This window comes from Oryctolagus cuniculus, chromosome 16, assembly GCF_964237555.1.
Source record: "Oryctolagus cuniculus chromosome 16, mOryCun1.1, whole genome shotgun sequence".
NCBI classification, from domain to species: domain Eukaryota; kingdom Metazoa; phylum Chordata; class Mammalia; order Lagomorpha; family Leporidae; genus Oryctolagus; species Oryctolagus cuniculus.
In genome coordinates, this window is record NC_091447.1 from 8,488,810 (window position 1) to 8,503,692 (window position 14,883).

At 41.1% G+C, this 14,883-nt stretch overlaps 1 protein-coding gene across 3 annotated transcripts in view; it reads right to left on the reverse strand.

The window, feature by feature from the left end:
* Positions 1-1,628: 1,628 nt before the first annotated feature.
* Positions 1,629-14,883, reverse strand: part of AGR3 (anterior gradient 3, protein disulphide isomerase family member) — a 43,043-nt gene continuing 29,788 nt past the window's right edge. For all 3 annotated transcript variants that reach the window (XM_051832548.2, XM_051832549.2, XM_008274076.4), the window contains exons 4-8: positions 6,188-6,240; positions 5,065-5,141; positions 4,108-4,171; positions 2,646-2,729; positions 1,629-1,900 (exon numbers count right to left, since the gene is read on the reverse strand). In XM_051832548.2, the coding sequence (XP_051688508.2) occupies positions 1,851-1,900; positions 2,646-2,729; positions 4,108-4,171; positions 5,065-5,141; positions 6,188-6,240 (328 nt within the window). In that variant the 3' untranslated portion in view covers positions 1,629-1,850. The remainder of the gene's footprint in view (positions 1,901-2,645; positions 2,730-4,107; positions 4,172-5,064; positions 5,142-6,187; positions 6,241-14,883) is intronic.

Genomic DNA, 14,883 nt, shown 5'->3' on the forward strand with positions numbered 1-14,883 from the left:
TGGCAGGGACCCCATTAATTCAGCCATCACTGCTGCCTTCCAGGATCTGCGTTAGGAGGGAGCTGGAATCTCACACCCGAGGCAGGTGTCAAACCCAAGGACTCTGTTGTGGGGCACACACATCTTAACTGCAAGTTAAACACCCAATCATTTTTCTTCAATTTTATTTATTTATTTAAAGATTTATTTATTTCTTTGAGAGGTAGAGTTACAGACAGAGAGAGGGAGAGACAGAGAGTGAGGACTTCCATCTGTTGGTTCACTCCATAAATGGCTGCAACGGCTGAACTGAAGCCAGTCTGAAGGCAGGAGCCAGGAGCTTCGGCTGGGTCTTTCACATGGATGCAGGAGCCTCAGCACTTCGGCCATCTTCCACTGCTTTCCCAGGCATATTAGCAGGGAGGTGGTTAGGAAGTGGAGCAGCCAGGACTGGAACCAGTACCCATATGGGATGCCAGTACCACAGATGGAGACTTAAGCTACTACACCACCATGTCAGTCCCCAATTTTATTTATTAATTCTTAAAACAGTGACTAAATTGTCAACCAGTCTCTTCTGTAGTTCACTACAAATGTCTGTGGACATTTTTGCTTTGAATGACTTATGCATCAATGGAATCGACTGTACTACTTTAGACTTTAAACATTAAAGATTGTCAATGCATTATGATCTCCTTGTATTCATTTGAAAAATTAATTCTAATATTTGATTTAAAGTAAAAATATATTTAATGATAGAACATTTTATTCCTTTTGCAAATAGGTTGCATGAATATATGCTATTTAGTCCACTCATATCCAAATAGATCAGTTTACTAGAAGTCTGCTAAAATTTAACCCAATAGTGATCAAATAACAACTGGAGAAAATGTTTTGTTTTCTGATAAACAGAATTAATCAGTGTCTGTATCACAGACGTTGTGTTTGTGTGTGTATCTCACCTAAGAGTGTACTTTTATTTTTCAAAGCAATTCAAATTTTGTTAAGCACATTTAAATCCTATGGTTTAGAATTTTGTTAAACACATTTAAATCCTATGGATTTTCCAAGTTCTGTTCATTACTCTAAACTGATTATGGGGTTTCCAGTGGCAGGAGTGTTCTTTTAATGGAAGACATGGTATTTACCCCCGGGAGATTTCCTGTGAATGACTGAGTCAGTGCTTGGATATTCGGTAACTTCAGAATGGATATTACCTTCTCCTGCTAGTTAAGACTTTTTTTTTTTTTCAGTTTTTCTGAGGCAGTTATATTTTTCTTAAGATTATTAAAAATTTTTAAGTATCTACTTGATAATTTATAAAAACATGTAGTTGAATTAAAAAAATTAGTTATTCAAGAGGCAGAGACACAGAGACAGAACTCGTCCACTGGTTCATTCTGCAGGTCGCTGGAATGACTCAAGACCGGGCCAGACCGAAGCTGGGAGCTCAATCCAGGTGTCCCCCACAGGTAGCAGGGACCCAATCTCTTGATCCATGGCTTCTGCCTCCTGGGGCCCATATTAGCAGGAAACTACCGTCATGAGCCAGAGGCAGGTATCCAGAACCCAGGCACACCAAATGTGGTTTGCAGATGTCTTTACTGATAGGCTAAACACTGTTCCTTTTTCTTTTAATTTTAAAAACATTTTACTTACTTTTTTTTTAAAGTTATTTATTTGAAAGGCAGAATTATAGAGAGGGGGGAAGAGACACGCAGAGAAAGGGGGAAGAGACAGGATCTTCCATCCAAATGCTTCAGCTAATGTTGCAAAATGCATATGCTTGTGCATTTAGTATTTGTCAATGAGCTGAGGGTTTCCTCATGACATTTGGCTTCTGAGAAGTGATGGCTTCTCTCTGTCATCTCTCATAACTCTGACTGAATCAGTCTTAGTGCTTTCTTCATGTTTTCTATCACTGAAATAAGAATAAATGAGTATTATGCAACTTACCAAATGAAAATACTGAATGTTGTAACCGATTAACTCTGGCATCTGAAATTGGACTAATAGCTTTGCAAACATTCATTCGAGGCATTAGGGAATATTATCCTAAAGGTACATTTAGGGATTTGACCATTTAGGATTGATTCATCAACTGTTTTTGGTTAACCAGTTTTATCAGAGGGATTTTGAGGGAGCATCTCTTTTTTTTTTTTTTTTTTTTTGACTGATCATTTTGTGTGGTTATGGCTGGATCTTACGAGTGTGCAATTAGTTGTCTTACTAAATAAAGGTGGTAGTGAATATTGCAAGAAACGGATCAATATCCTGAGACAGTACTTCTTTGCTTATAGGCATTCAGGAAGACAAAAAGACCTTATTATGATCATTCAAAGAAATAACGTGTGAGCATGGCCCCAGGGGAATGCACTGTCTTTCTTAAGGATTATGCCATTTTTAAAGTGTGCCATGTTCTTCTTAGCAGTCTCAAAATTTAGCAATCATATGAGCCCTTAGGGATCCCTGCTAATCTAGAAATTCTGAGATGCCCAGAAACGCTGAGCTTGCCTGCATGCTCAAGCCCACAGCTGGTCCCCAGGGACGCTGCTTTGTGGACAGCACTGGGTGTGGAGCAGCAAGGAGATAGGGCGTCACCTGTCTTTCACACACCGTCAGGGGTCAGCTGTCACCACTGCTCAGGACAGTTGAGGGGTACTTACATATGGGTAAATCCTGAGGCTCGTAGGTGTATAGTCTGTTAGAGTACCTTCCGGTTAGATCAGCTCTAACTGTTAAAGAAGGATCTGCCAAGAAAAACGCAAGACACCAAAGTGTTATTTGCCCATGTTCTTAAAAAATCATTTCTGCCTCCTATTCTAAAATAAACTTCAACCAAGTTATTTATTTATTTATTTTTTGATAGGCAGAGTTAGACAGTGAGAGAGGGAGAGACAGAGAGAAAGGTCTTCCTTTTCCATTGGTTCACCCCCCAAATGGCAGCCATGGCCGGCATGCTGCCAATCTGAAGCCAGGAGCCAGGTGCTTCTCCTGGTCTCCCATGAGGACACAGGGCCCAAGCACCTGAGCCATCCTCCACTGCCTTCCCGGGCCACAGCAGAGAGCTGGACTGGAAGAGGAGCGACTGGGACAGAATCCGGCTCCCCAGCCAGGAACAGAACCCGTGGTGCCGGCGCTGCAGTGAGCCAAATGAGCCGTGGCGCCAGCCAACCAAGTTAGTTTTATGCCTGTGAATTTATGATGAAATTAACTCGAATCACCCTTTGGTATATCATAGTTTCTGTCAATCCAGTTGGGGCACTGTACTTAAAGCTCGTTGGGATATGGATTGAATAAGGTGTCACTTTTTAAGAATGGGAAAAATTTACATAGAGTGTGACTTGTAAAAACCAAAGTACTTATTTGAGAAGGAACAAGGGAGGGAGGGAAGGAAGGAGAGAGAGAGAGTCTTCCCATTGCTGGTTCACTTCTCAGATGCTCATAATGGCCCCTAGCTGGGTTGAAGCAAGGAGCTGGAAACCCCATCCAGGTCCCCAGTGTAGTTGGCAGGTGACCCAACTACTCATGCCATCATGGCTGCCTTCCAGGAGTGGACATCAGCAGGAATCTGGATATTGAATCAGGCTCTCTGATGTGCGATGTGGACCTCTTACCTCCTGTCTTTTTTTTTTTTTTTTTTTTTGACAGGCAGAGTGGACAGTGAGAGAGAGAGACAGAGAGAAAGGTCTTCCTTTGCCGTTGGTTCACCCTCCAATAGCCGCCGCGGCCGGCGCATCGTGCTGATCCGAAGCCAGGAGCCAGGTGCTCACCTGCTCTCCCATGCGGGTGCAGGGCCCAAGCACCTGGGCCATCCTCCACTGCCTTCCCGGGCCACAGCAGAGAGCTGGCCTGGAAGAGGGGCAACCGGGACAGAATCCGGCGCCCCGACCGGGACTAGAACCCGGTGTGCCGGCACCGCAAGGCGGAGGATTAGTCTAGTGAGCCACGGCGCCGGCCAATGTCCTGTCTTAACCGCTAGGCCTACTCCAATATTGTGAATTTCGATAGCAGAAATAATGAACTGTTATTGACTGAGTTACAAATGACTTCCTTTTAAAAGAAAATAGTACTTGAACTAGTGGGCTGAAATCTCTACTGATTCAGTGCATCTGAGAAAAAACATACCTACAAACATGATTCTAGGCACATACTGTCCATCAGGTGACAAATTCTTGTCAGTGGTCTCGTGCTGGAGGGGAGAAAAAGGGTGAATGTTGTTGGATAGGATTGTTTTTGATAGTAAATTTCAAGAGTATTTTATGTGAATTAAAATTTCAGTAATTTATTTTGGCCATTTAGAATTTTACATTATTCTATATCAGCTAACACTTTGCTCTTTATGTTTTAAAAATAGACAAAATTTAAAATTTTCTACTAAATTCTGATTTTCAAAGAATTTATTTATTTATTTGAAAGGCAGAGCAACAGAAAGAGAGAAAGAGTGAATTAGTTCTATCCATCTACTGATTCCTTCCTCAAATGGCCTCAATAGCTGGGGTTGGGCCAGGCTGAAGCCAGGACTGACGAACTCTATCAGTGTCTCCCACATGGGTGACAGGGACCCAAGTTCTTGGGCCATCTTCTGCTGCCTTCCAAGGTGCATTAGCAGGAAGTTGGATCAGAAGTGGAGCAACTGGGACTCAACCAGCATTCTTTTTTTTTTTTTGACAGGCAGAGTTTAGACAGTGAGAGAGAGATACAGAGAGAAAGATCTTCCTTCCATTGGTTCACTCCCCAAATGGCTGGTGTGCTGTGGCTGGCGCGCTACACTGATCCGAAGCCAGGAGCCAGCAGGTGCTTCCTCCTGGTCTCCCATGCGGGTGCAGGGCCCAAGCACTTGGGCCATCCTCCATTGCCCTCCTGGAGCTCCTCTGGAAGAGGAGCAACCAGGACAGAACCAGCACCCCAACTGGGACTAGAACCCCGGGTGCTGGCGCCTCAGGTGGAGGATTAGCCAAGTGAGCCGCGGCGCTGGCCTGAACCAGCATTCTGATATAGGATGCCAGCATTGCAAGTTGGTGGCTTAACCACAATGTTGGCCCCTAAATTATGATATTAAGAAACAACGTGGAGTCCTTGTACCATGAGATTCAGCATGATGAAATTATTCTGAGCCATTTCTTGAATTTCTTCACTTCGGGCAAACACTTTCTTTAGTGCTGTGAGGGCAAACAAAATGCCAATTAGTTTTAAAGATCAAAACATCGTCCATATGGCATAGCAAAGTAAAGCTAGTATTTGCAATTGTTTGCTGCTCTGGCTTTTGCCACTTTGTCCCTCATTGCTTCCCAGTGAGGGACAGTTTGTCCACAGAGTTGCAAGGTTAATCACATTACTGGAGACACCAGTCTTCTTTTCTTTCTTTCTTTTTTTAAAAAATTTATTTATTTATTTGAAAGATTTACACAGAGACAGAGAGAGTGAGAGAGGTCTTCCATCCACTGGCTCACTCCTCAGATGGCCACAACAACCAGGGTTGGGCCAGCCCAAGCCAGGAGCCAGGAGCTTCTGGGTCTCCCATGTGGGCACAGGGACCCAAGGACTTGGACCATTTTCCACTGCTTTCCCAGGCCATAGCAGAGAGCTGGATGGGAAGTGGAGCAGCTGGGAGTCAAACCGGTGCCCATATGGGATGCGGGCACTGCAGGTAGCGGCTTTACCCACTATGCCACAGCTCAGTCCCCAACACAGTTTTCTAATTTCATGTAATTGATTGACTCGTTGGTTAAAATAACTTCCTTCAGGAGGGCCCTCCCCATCTAAGAATATCAACTTCTGAAGAGATAGAACAACTATATCCAGGAGATTGCTGACAATATGCTTTCTTTCAGCATCTTAGTAAGAGAGGGAGAAAGAGAGATCCTCCTTCTGCTGGTTTATTCCCCAGATTCCTGCAACAGCTGAGACAAGGAGCCAGGAATTCCAGCTTGGTCTCCTATGTGGGTGGCAGGAAACCAAGTACTTGGGCCATTATCTGCTGCCTCCCAGGTGAATTAGCAGGGAGCTGGATCAGAAGCAGAGCAGGCATTCAGATAATAGGATGTGGACATTCCAAGCAGTGGGTTAAGTTTAACCCCCTGCACCACAACGCCTGCCCCATCTTTGATTTTTTTTTTTTTGTAATGAAATTTACTGATTGGCTTCTTAGCTGTTCTTCACTGATCACTTCTTGGAAATAGACTAAGATCTAGGGAACTAACATTACCTTGGCAGTATTGACAGTCTTCTAAGTGATGAATAACCATCAATGGCTTGTTACTAAACAAAGAAAATATAAAAATAAGTCAAGTGGTTAACTTTGGGTCAAAATGGACAGTGGAAATAGATCGAAGACTTTAGTGCTTTTGACAAGACTTGACGTGAAGGTCTCAGGCTTACAAATAGCAATGCTGCCTACAGAAGTGGTATTCCATAGGTGGCTCCAGAACTGACCGCATCTGTGTCACCAAGGGGCTTATGAGAAATGTGAATTCATAGGCTCCATCCCAGACCCACTCAATCAGAATCCCTGTGAGGGAGCCTCAGATTATACAATAGTGCAGTGAGTTAAGCAGGTTCTCTTTCAGAGAAGAAAAAATATTATGAATACACTGTTCACTTCCAGAGGCAAGCATTGTGGCACAGCAGGTTAAGCCACTACTTGTGAGGCCCCCATCCCATTCTGGAGTGCTGGTTTTAGTCCTGGGATGCTGGCATCACAAGCTGTAGCTTAACCAGCTGTGCTACGACACTTGTCCCATGAAATGAAGTTTTTATGGCAGCTAACTGAGTTCCTTTCTCTTTAGATTAAGAGAAGAATTAGAATATTAACCATAGTGAAGAAAAGATAATTATGATTTGGACATATGAGATGATTTAAAAAATGTTGTTTGACTTGTGATAGGGGTGTGAGCCAACAAGGAGCCAGGCTCTTGTACACACCTCGGGTAACTCAGCAGTTCACAGACGTAAGAACAGGAGAAGCCGACCATTGCATAATCCTGGGCTCTTCCAGGTGTTCAGTAGTCCCCAGAAGTGTTAAGTAGAAACTTTGAGCTGTTAATGATTTTATTCAACCTTCAACTTGGACTATAAGCAAATATTAGGCAAGAATAGGTCCTATAATTTAACTTGAAAATTTTTTGATCTTATTAGATAGTGAGTATTTTCCAACAAATTCAAACATAGTGGCAGGAAAGGAGACTAGAGATTTGATGAATTAATATTCCCACATTTTTATTAGGAGAAAATAAATCTAAAGCTATTAACTGATATTTTAGAGGTGAGTCTGGCATTTGGAACTTGTAAGCACCGACCCAGTACTTTTCTTGCAGAGAGCTCCTGTGTTTGAGTGTAGTAGCTAACAGCTGTCCTGAGGCATAGATGGGTTGGGGGTGTGAGTCATTCCCATCTCCTGACAGCTGCCATTTCTTCCTGGCACCTACGCAGCAGCTGGAGACAAGGACAGCTATATTTAGGGAAAGAGAAAGAAGTAGAAACTCTTGGTGAAGTAATTCAGGGTCAGATTTCTGGACAATGTATCCAAGGAAAAATTCATCAAGTTCATAGGGGGCTTACTCATTAACAGTTCAGCTATGAGCGAGTGCTTCACATATTCAAACTAAGACGCTACCCTTCCACTTCGGGAAAAGCACAGGAAAGCTTTTTGGCAGAAATGGGAGCAGAGATGGTGTAACACAGGGCTCCACAGCCTTTTTCAGCAGGGGCAGATTGTTAATACTTGAGGATTTGCAGGTCGTACTGCCCATTGGCAACTACTCACCCTTGTGATTACCATGCAGCAGCGGCCACTGAGCATCTGTACAGAAATGAGTGTGATGGGGTGAGTGATTGGCATAGCGGGTAGGACAGGTAGGGCACCAGTTAGCATGCCCCTGTCCCACATACTGCAGTACTTGGCTTTGACTTCTGGCTCTGGCTTCTGACTCCAGTTTCCTGCTAATGTGGACCCTGGGAGGCAGTGGTGATGGTTCAAGTTGTTGTGTTCCTGCTTCCCCCAACTCCCCATGTGGGAGACTTGGAATGAGCTCCAAGTTCTTTGCCTTTGGCTTCAGCCCAGCCCAAATTGTTGTAGATGTTTTAGAAGTCAACCTGCTGATTCTCTCTCTCTCCCTTTCAAATAAGTAGGTTAAGTAAATAAATATCTTTAAAAAATAAGTGTGGTTGTGTTATACTTAACTTGTATTTATGGACACTGAAATTTAAATTCATATAATTCTACATATCACAAAATATTACTCTTTTGAACTTTTTAAAAATTAAAAAATGTAAAAATCATTCTTAGCTTGCCATAGTTCTCACTGTGTGTAAACACAGGTGATTCCTGGTCTGACCTTTAGACTGGGAGACATGTGAGCTGACAGAGTAGCTCTTTGGTTGCTGTACTCTTGAGGCTCCAAAACCAAAGCCTTCCAGAAAGCCTTAGCATCACTCAGGGAACTATCTTTTCAAATTTTGTACTCTTTTTAAAAATTGTTATTTATTTGAGAGAGAGAAAGAAAGAGGCAGAGAGACAGAGATCTTCCACCCACAGCTGAGCCAATTCAGGAGCCAGGAACTCACTCATCCCAGGTCTCTCACATGGATGGCAAAGACCTACATATTTGAGCCATTGCTTGCTCCCTTTCAGAGCACCTATAGCAGGAAACTGGAATCAGGAACAGAGCTGGGACTAACCTGGGCCCTCAAAATGGGATAGATGCGGGCATTCTAAGCAATGTCCCAACTGCCAGAACAAATGCCTACCCCTATGATTTTATTCTTTTCTTTCACAAGATTTATTTATTTATTCAAAAGGAAGAGTTACAGAGAGGCAGAGAGAGAGAGAGAGAGAGGCAGAGAGAGAGAGAGAGAGAGAGAGAGAGATTCTCCACTGGTTTACTTCTCAAATGGCTGCAACAGCCAGAGCTTGGGTCAGGAGAAGCCAGGAGCCAGGAGATTCATCCAGGTCTCCTCTGTGGGTGGCAGGGGCCCAAGTACTTGGGTCATCTTCTGATGCTTTCCCAGGCACATTAACAGGAAGCTGAATAGGAAGTGGAGCAGCAGGGACTCAAATCACTACCACTGGAAGTGATGCTTTACTCACTATGCCACAACACTGGTCCCTGTAGTTTTTTGTTTCAAAATAGATTACAAATTCAGCTGGTTTGAAATTTCAGAGGTAAAAACTCTTCCTCTTCCTTTGTTTGCACAAGTAAGCTGTGTTAGTATTTCTTTTCCTTTTTAAAAAATTATTTTGATGGAGGGAGCGGGCGAGAGAGAGTGAGAGAACGGGAACACACTCCTATATGCTGGTTCACTTCCCAAATGCCCATAACACCCAGGACAGGGCCAGGTTAAAACCAGGAGCTGGGAACTCAATCCAGGTCTCCTGTGTGGGTGCTAGGAACCCAATAGCTTGAGCCATTACCACTGCCGTGCAGTGTCTATATTAGCAGGAAGCTGGAGTCAGGAGTCAGAGGCAGGTGTTGCTCAAACCCAGGCACTCCCATACAGGACATGAACATCTTAATCCCTAGGTCATGCTTGCTCTTACTATTTCTTTTTTAAATATTGATTTTACTTATTTGAAAGGCAGAAAACCAGAAAGATATGGAGAAACATAAAAAGAGAAACCCGTCTGCTGGTTCATTCTCCACATGGTCTCAACAGCCAGGTCTGAAACAAAGCCAAACCATGAGCTAGGAACTCCACCCTGGTCTTCAACCTAGGTGGCAGCACTTGGGCTATCTTTTGCTGCATCCCAGGCACATTAGCAGGGAGCTGGATTGGCAGTGGAGCAGCCAGACCTGAACTGGTGCTCTGACACAGGTGGCTGGCATTGCAAGCAGCCGCTAAACCCGCTGCACCACAATGCTGGCCCCCTTACTATTTATGCCTCCTTCCAGAGATTTCCATGTCATGTACTCAAATGTGTGCATCTTTATGAACAGGGTTCTTTTGCATATGTCTGCATGTGTGTTCCCATGTGTGTGTATCTAACATCTATGATTATATAAGCATACACATTCCTTTCTTTTTTAAAAAAAACACAAATATGAGCACATACGTAATATCATTTGTTTTATAAACATATGTGCACCATCTAATATTGTATTTTGTGGATCTGTGAGTATTTTGATTTATCTAATTAGTTCTCCCAAAGATCAGCAATGTGAATTGTTTCCAATTTCTTACTTTTAGATAATTTCCAAGCCTTGACATTTATAGGGATATTTATTTGGTAGACATGTTGTCCTTTAAATATGACTTTGCACATGGGTAGGTATATTTGCAAATATATTTCCAGAAGTAGATTTTCTCAATACAAAGCTACATGCTCTTATGATTCTCATACATGCCCTCCAGAGTCACTGGAACAATTTACATGCTCTCTGGTCATCTGAGTTTCTAGCTGTTTCCTTTGCTCTCACTAACACTGGTTATCAACTTAAAAATAGGTAGAAAAGAGAGAAGTTGATGTGGCTTTACTGTCTTATAAATAATAGTCAATCTTACTCAGATATTTGACTTGCTTACTTTTCTATTCTGTGAACTGTGATTTTTCCCGTACTGGTTTGGTGAGCATTTTTCTTATTACTGGACAGAAGAACCTTGTATATCACAGAAATTCTCCCACGTGGTGCATGCCGCTGTTTGTGCTGGGTTTTTGTTATTTGGTCTCTTTGCTTGTGTTGTTTTTGGTTATGCAGAAAATTCATGAGCTAAAAATATTAGTTTTTATTTTAGGTTCGTTATTTTTCTTTTAATTTTTTCTATCTTTTGCCTTCCTTGGCCATGCTCAAGTCTAAGGAACAGGACTAGGGTCGGAGTGAGGGGTTGGGAGAACCTGTAGCGCAATCATGAAGGATTTCAGTTGTACCCAGGTGCCGCTCCAGCCTTTCCCTGATCTCATCCCTCCTCTACTCCAAGAATCTAAAGAAACAAAATTTTGCTGTAATGTCTTCTATTACATTAATGGTTTCAGTTTTGAAGTTACAATGTTGTAATTTATTTTGGCATAAACAAGAGATGCGGGTCCAAATTTCTTTTTTTTCCTGGATGGCTACTAACTCCTCTATCATACTAATTATTACACAATCTATCTCTCCTACCCCTGATTCCAAATGCTGCCTCATCATGTTGCATTCATGTATTTATTTATTTTTTGATAAGTAGAAATTCTGTATGTTTATGGTGTACAACCTGATTTTTGGATACACATAGATATTATGAGATGGCTAAATAAAGCTATTTAACATAGGCATTTCCTCACATCCTTACTGTTTTTTTTTTTTTTGTTATAGCACTTAAAACATACTCTCTTAACAGTTTTCAATTATCACTTTCATAATGTATGATAAAGCTGTTGGATTTATTTTTACTGTTTAACAAGTGTTGTATCATATGGTCACTATATCCCCAATTTCCCTATTCTTGAGTGTCTGATCACTACCTTTTACTTCGTGTTTCTAAGAACTTGACTATTTTAGATTCCACATATAAGTGAGATAATGTGACATTGCCTTTATGGGCCTGTCTTATTTTAATCAACACAACAACCTCCACGTTTGCCTGTTTTGTTGCAAGTGATGGGATATCCTTTTCAATGGCAGAAAGTCTTCCATGCTGTCTATCTATTGTGTTTTCTTTATCAGTTCATCTACTGATGGACACTTAGGTTGATTCTGTACCATGGCTATTATGAATAATACTGCAATAAAACATGGGAGTGAAGATAATTCTTGGATACACTGATTTCATATCTTTTGGATATATTCCCAATAGCAAAATTATAGATCATGTGGTAGCTCTATTAACATTTTGAGGATCTATACACTTTTTTTTGTAATGACTCTACTGATTTATATTCCCACAAACAATGTGTGAGATGTCTATTTCCTCTTTTTTGATGTAGGCATTTATTGCTATAAACTTCTTCCTTAGGGATGGATGTTTGGTGCAGAAGTTGAGACACAGCTTTAAACACCCACATCCCTTATCTCAGTGTCTGAACTGGAGCCCGACTCTGCTCCTGATTGCAGCTTCCTGCTATTGTAGACCCCGGAAAGCAGCAGTGATGGCTCAAGTAGCTGAGTTCCTGCCACCAAGTGTGATAGACCCAGATTGAATTCCTGTCTCCGGACTCTGGCCTGGCTCAGTTCCCAGCTCCATCTATTGTGTGAATTTGGGGAGTGAACCAGTGGAAGTGAGATCTCTCTGTCTCTCTGCCTTTCAAATAAATGAAATAAGTAGCAAACAATAATCTTCCCTCATAAAACTGCTTTTGCTGGTTTCCCTAAGCTTTGGTATGTTGTATTTCCATTTTCATTTGTCCAAAAATATTTTCAATTGTAGTTTTTAATTTCTTCTTTGACCCATTGGTTTTTTAAGAATATATTGTTTCATTCCACATACTTGTTAATTTTTGGAAATTCCTATTATTGATTTCTTTTTCTTTCTTTTTTTTGACAGGCAGAGTGGACAGTGAGAGAGAGAGACAGAGAGAAAGGTCTTCCTTTGCCGTTGGTTCACCCTCCAATGGCCGCTGTGGCCAGCGCACCGCACTGATCTGATGGCAGGAGCCAGGTGCTTCTCCTGGTCTCCCATGCGGGTGCAGGGCCCAAGCACCTGGGCCATCCTCCACTGCACTCCTGGGCCACAGCAGAGAGCTGGCCTGGAAGAGGGGCAACCGGGACAGAATCTGGCACCCCGACTGGGACTAGAACCCAGTGTGCTGGCACCGCAGGCGGAGGATTAGCCTATTGAGCCGTGGCGCTGGCCCCTATTATTGATTTCTAATTTTCTATCAGCATTGTCAGAAAAGATATTTAACATGACTTCAGTCTTAAATTTGTTAAGACTTGTTTTGTGTCCTAGTGAGTGAACTCTTTTGAAGAATACCCCATGTCTGCTTGCTGTGTATTCTGCTACTGTTGGATGAAATATTCTGTTTATGTCTGTCAATGTCCATTTGGTCTAAAGTGTATTCAAGTTCAGTGTTTCCTTGCAAGTTTTCTATCTGGATCATCTATCCATTGCTGAGAGGAGGGTACTGAATTCCCCTACTATTACTGTATTGCAGTCTATCTCTCCTTCAGTTCTAGCAATGGATGACTTCAAAAAGTTCATGGAAAAATGGACTTGAAAGATAAAAAAGTGAAAAAAAAAGTGAAAAACCATATATATAAACTTTGTATCTCTACATAAACTCCACCAAGTTCAAGACACTGCAAGTGCTAGCATGTACTCCATCTCTAAATGTCTAAGGATGCTGGAAATGTAACCGTGTAACTGCCATCTTGGATTTTGAAAAGAAGAGAAATAGGAGAACTCTAAAGATTTTTTACAATGAAGAAACAAAAAGAAGTTTTTTTCTTCTTAATGTCTCAAACTACTTCTAGATGACTAGATCCTGTTCAAAACTGCTACAACACATTTGTATATTTATTTTGATGCAAAAGAAAATTAAATACATGCATAGTTTTTTTTTTTGTAATACTCTAAGGGATCTTCAAATGTTTGTGGATTGTGCAGTTCAAAGTTCATTTTTTTGAACCAAAGAAAACTAATATTTTAATTTCATTTTCCTACACACCTATTAAAATACCCTCATACACATTTTCCATGAAGATTTTTAATATTTGCTTTAAAATTTAGAAGCTCCAATTTTGGGTGCATTTCTACTTACACTTATAATAATTTATTGATGAGTTTATCCCTTTATCATTATATAAAGATCTTTGTCTTGTTTTACAGTTATGACTTAATTTCTCTTTTAGATGAGTATAGCAACACTTCTGTTACTTTTCATGTACATGGAATATCTTTTTCCGTCCTCAAACATTTTTTTCAATCTTTCCATCTGTTTTTAAATTGGTGATTTTAATCCATTTATGGTCAATCAGGTTTATACTCTCTATTCCATTCAATTAATTTACCAGTAATATACCATATATATATATATAAAAGCATTGTAAAATATTCAATACTGATTAAGACTTATTCTTCATACATGCCTTTTCAGAATGTTCCTAACTATTCATTTCTTTTTCTCCATTTCTACCTTAGAATTGCCTTTTGAAAACATTCTGTGGCAATGTATTATCATTGTCTTAAAATTTTTTTTAAGTGAAGACAGAACTGATCATTTTTATGATGTTGAGTCTTCCTAGCCAAAAGCAGAATATGCCTTCCCATTGGTTTGTAATGTTTTCTGTTAGTACATTTAAGATCACATGTATTTTGCACATTTTCTGTCATTCATTCTGGGGTATTTTAACTTTTTGGTTGCTAGTTTAAGTTGAATATTTTATGGTTTTTTTTTTTTAAGATTTATTTTATTTATTTGAAAGGCAGAGTTAGAGAGAGGGAGGGAGAGACAGAGAAAGAGATCATCCATCTGCTGGTTCATTCCCCAGATGGCCACAACATCTGGGGCTAGGCCAGGCCGAAGTCAGGAGCCTGGGTCTTCCGTGTGGGTGCAGGGACCCTAGCATTGGACCATTCTCCATTGTTGTCCCAGGCACATTAGCAGGGAGCTGGATTGGAAGTGGAGCCGTCAGGATGTGAACAACACTCACTCATTGCCCGTACTGACAGTGGTGGCTTAACCCACTGGCCACAGTGCCAGTCCCTGTAGGTTCTTTTGAAGATACTTTTCTCTATATAAATGTTACTGATTTCTATATATTTGTTTATTCTCATGTAACTTGACTAAGTGTTTATTGTTCTGAAATTTTTTGTGGATTTTCTTTAGTTTTTCGTGTATATAGCCATCATCTGCACATAAGGAGACTTGTACTTTCTCTCCAAATTTTAATATTTTCATGGAATTTCACTGGTTAATACCTTCAGAGTAGTGTTGTAATTGTAGTGATTGTTGATGTCCTTGCCTTGTCCAGACTTTAATGGGACCCATGT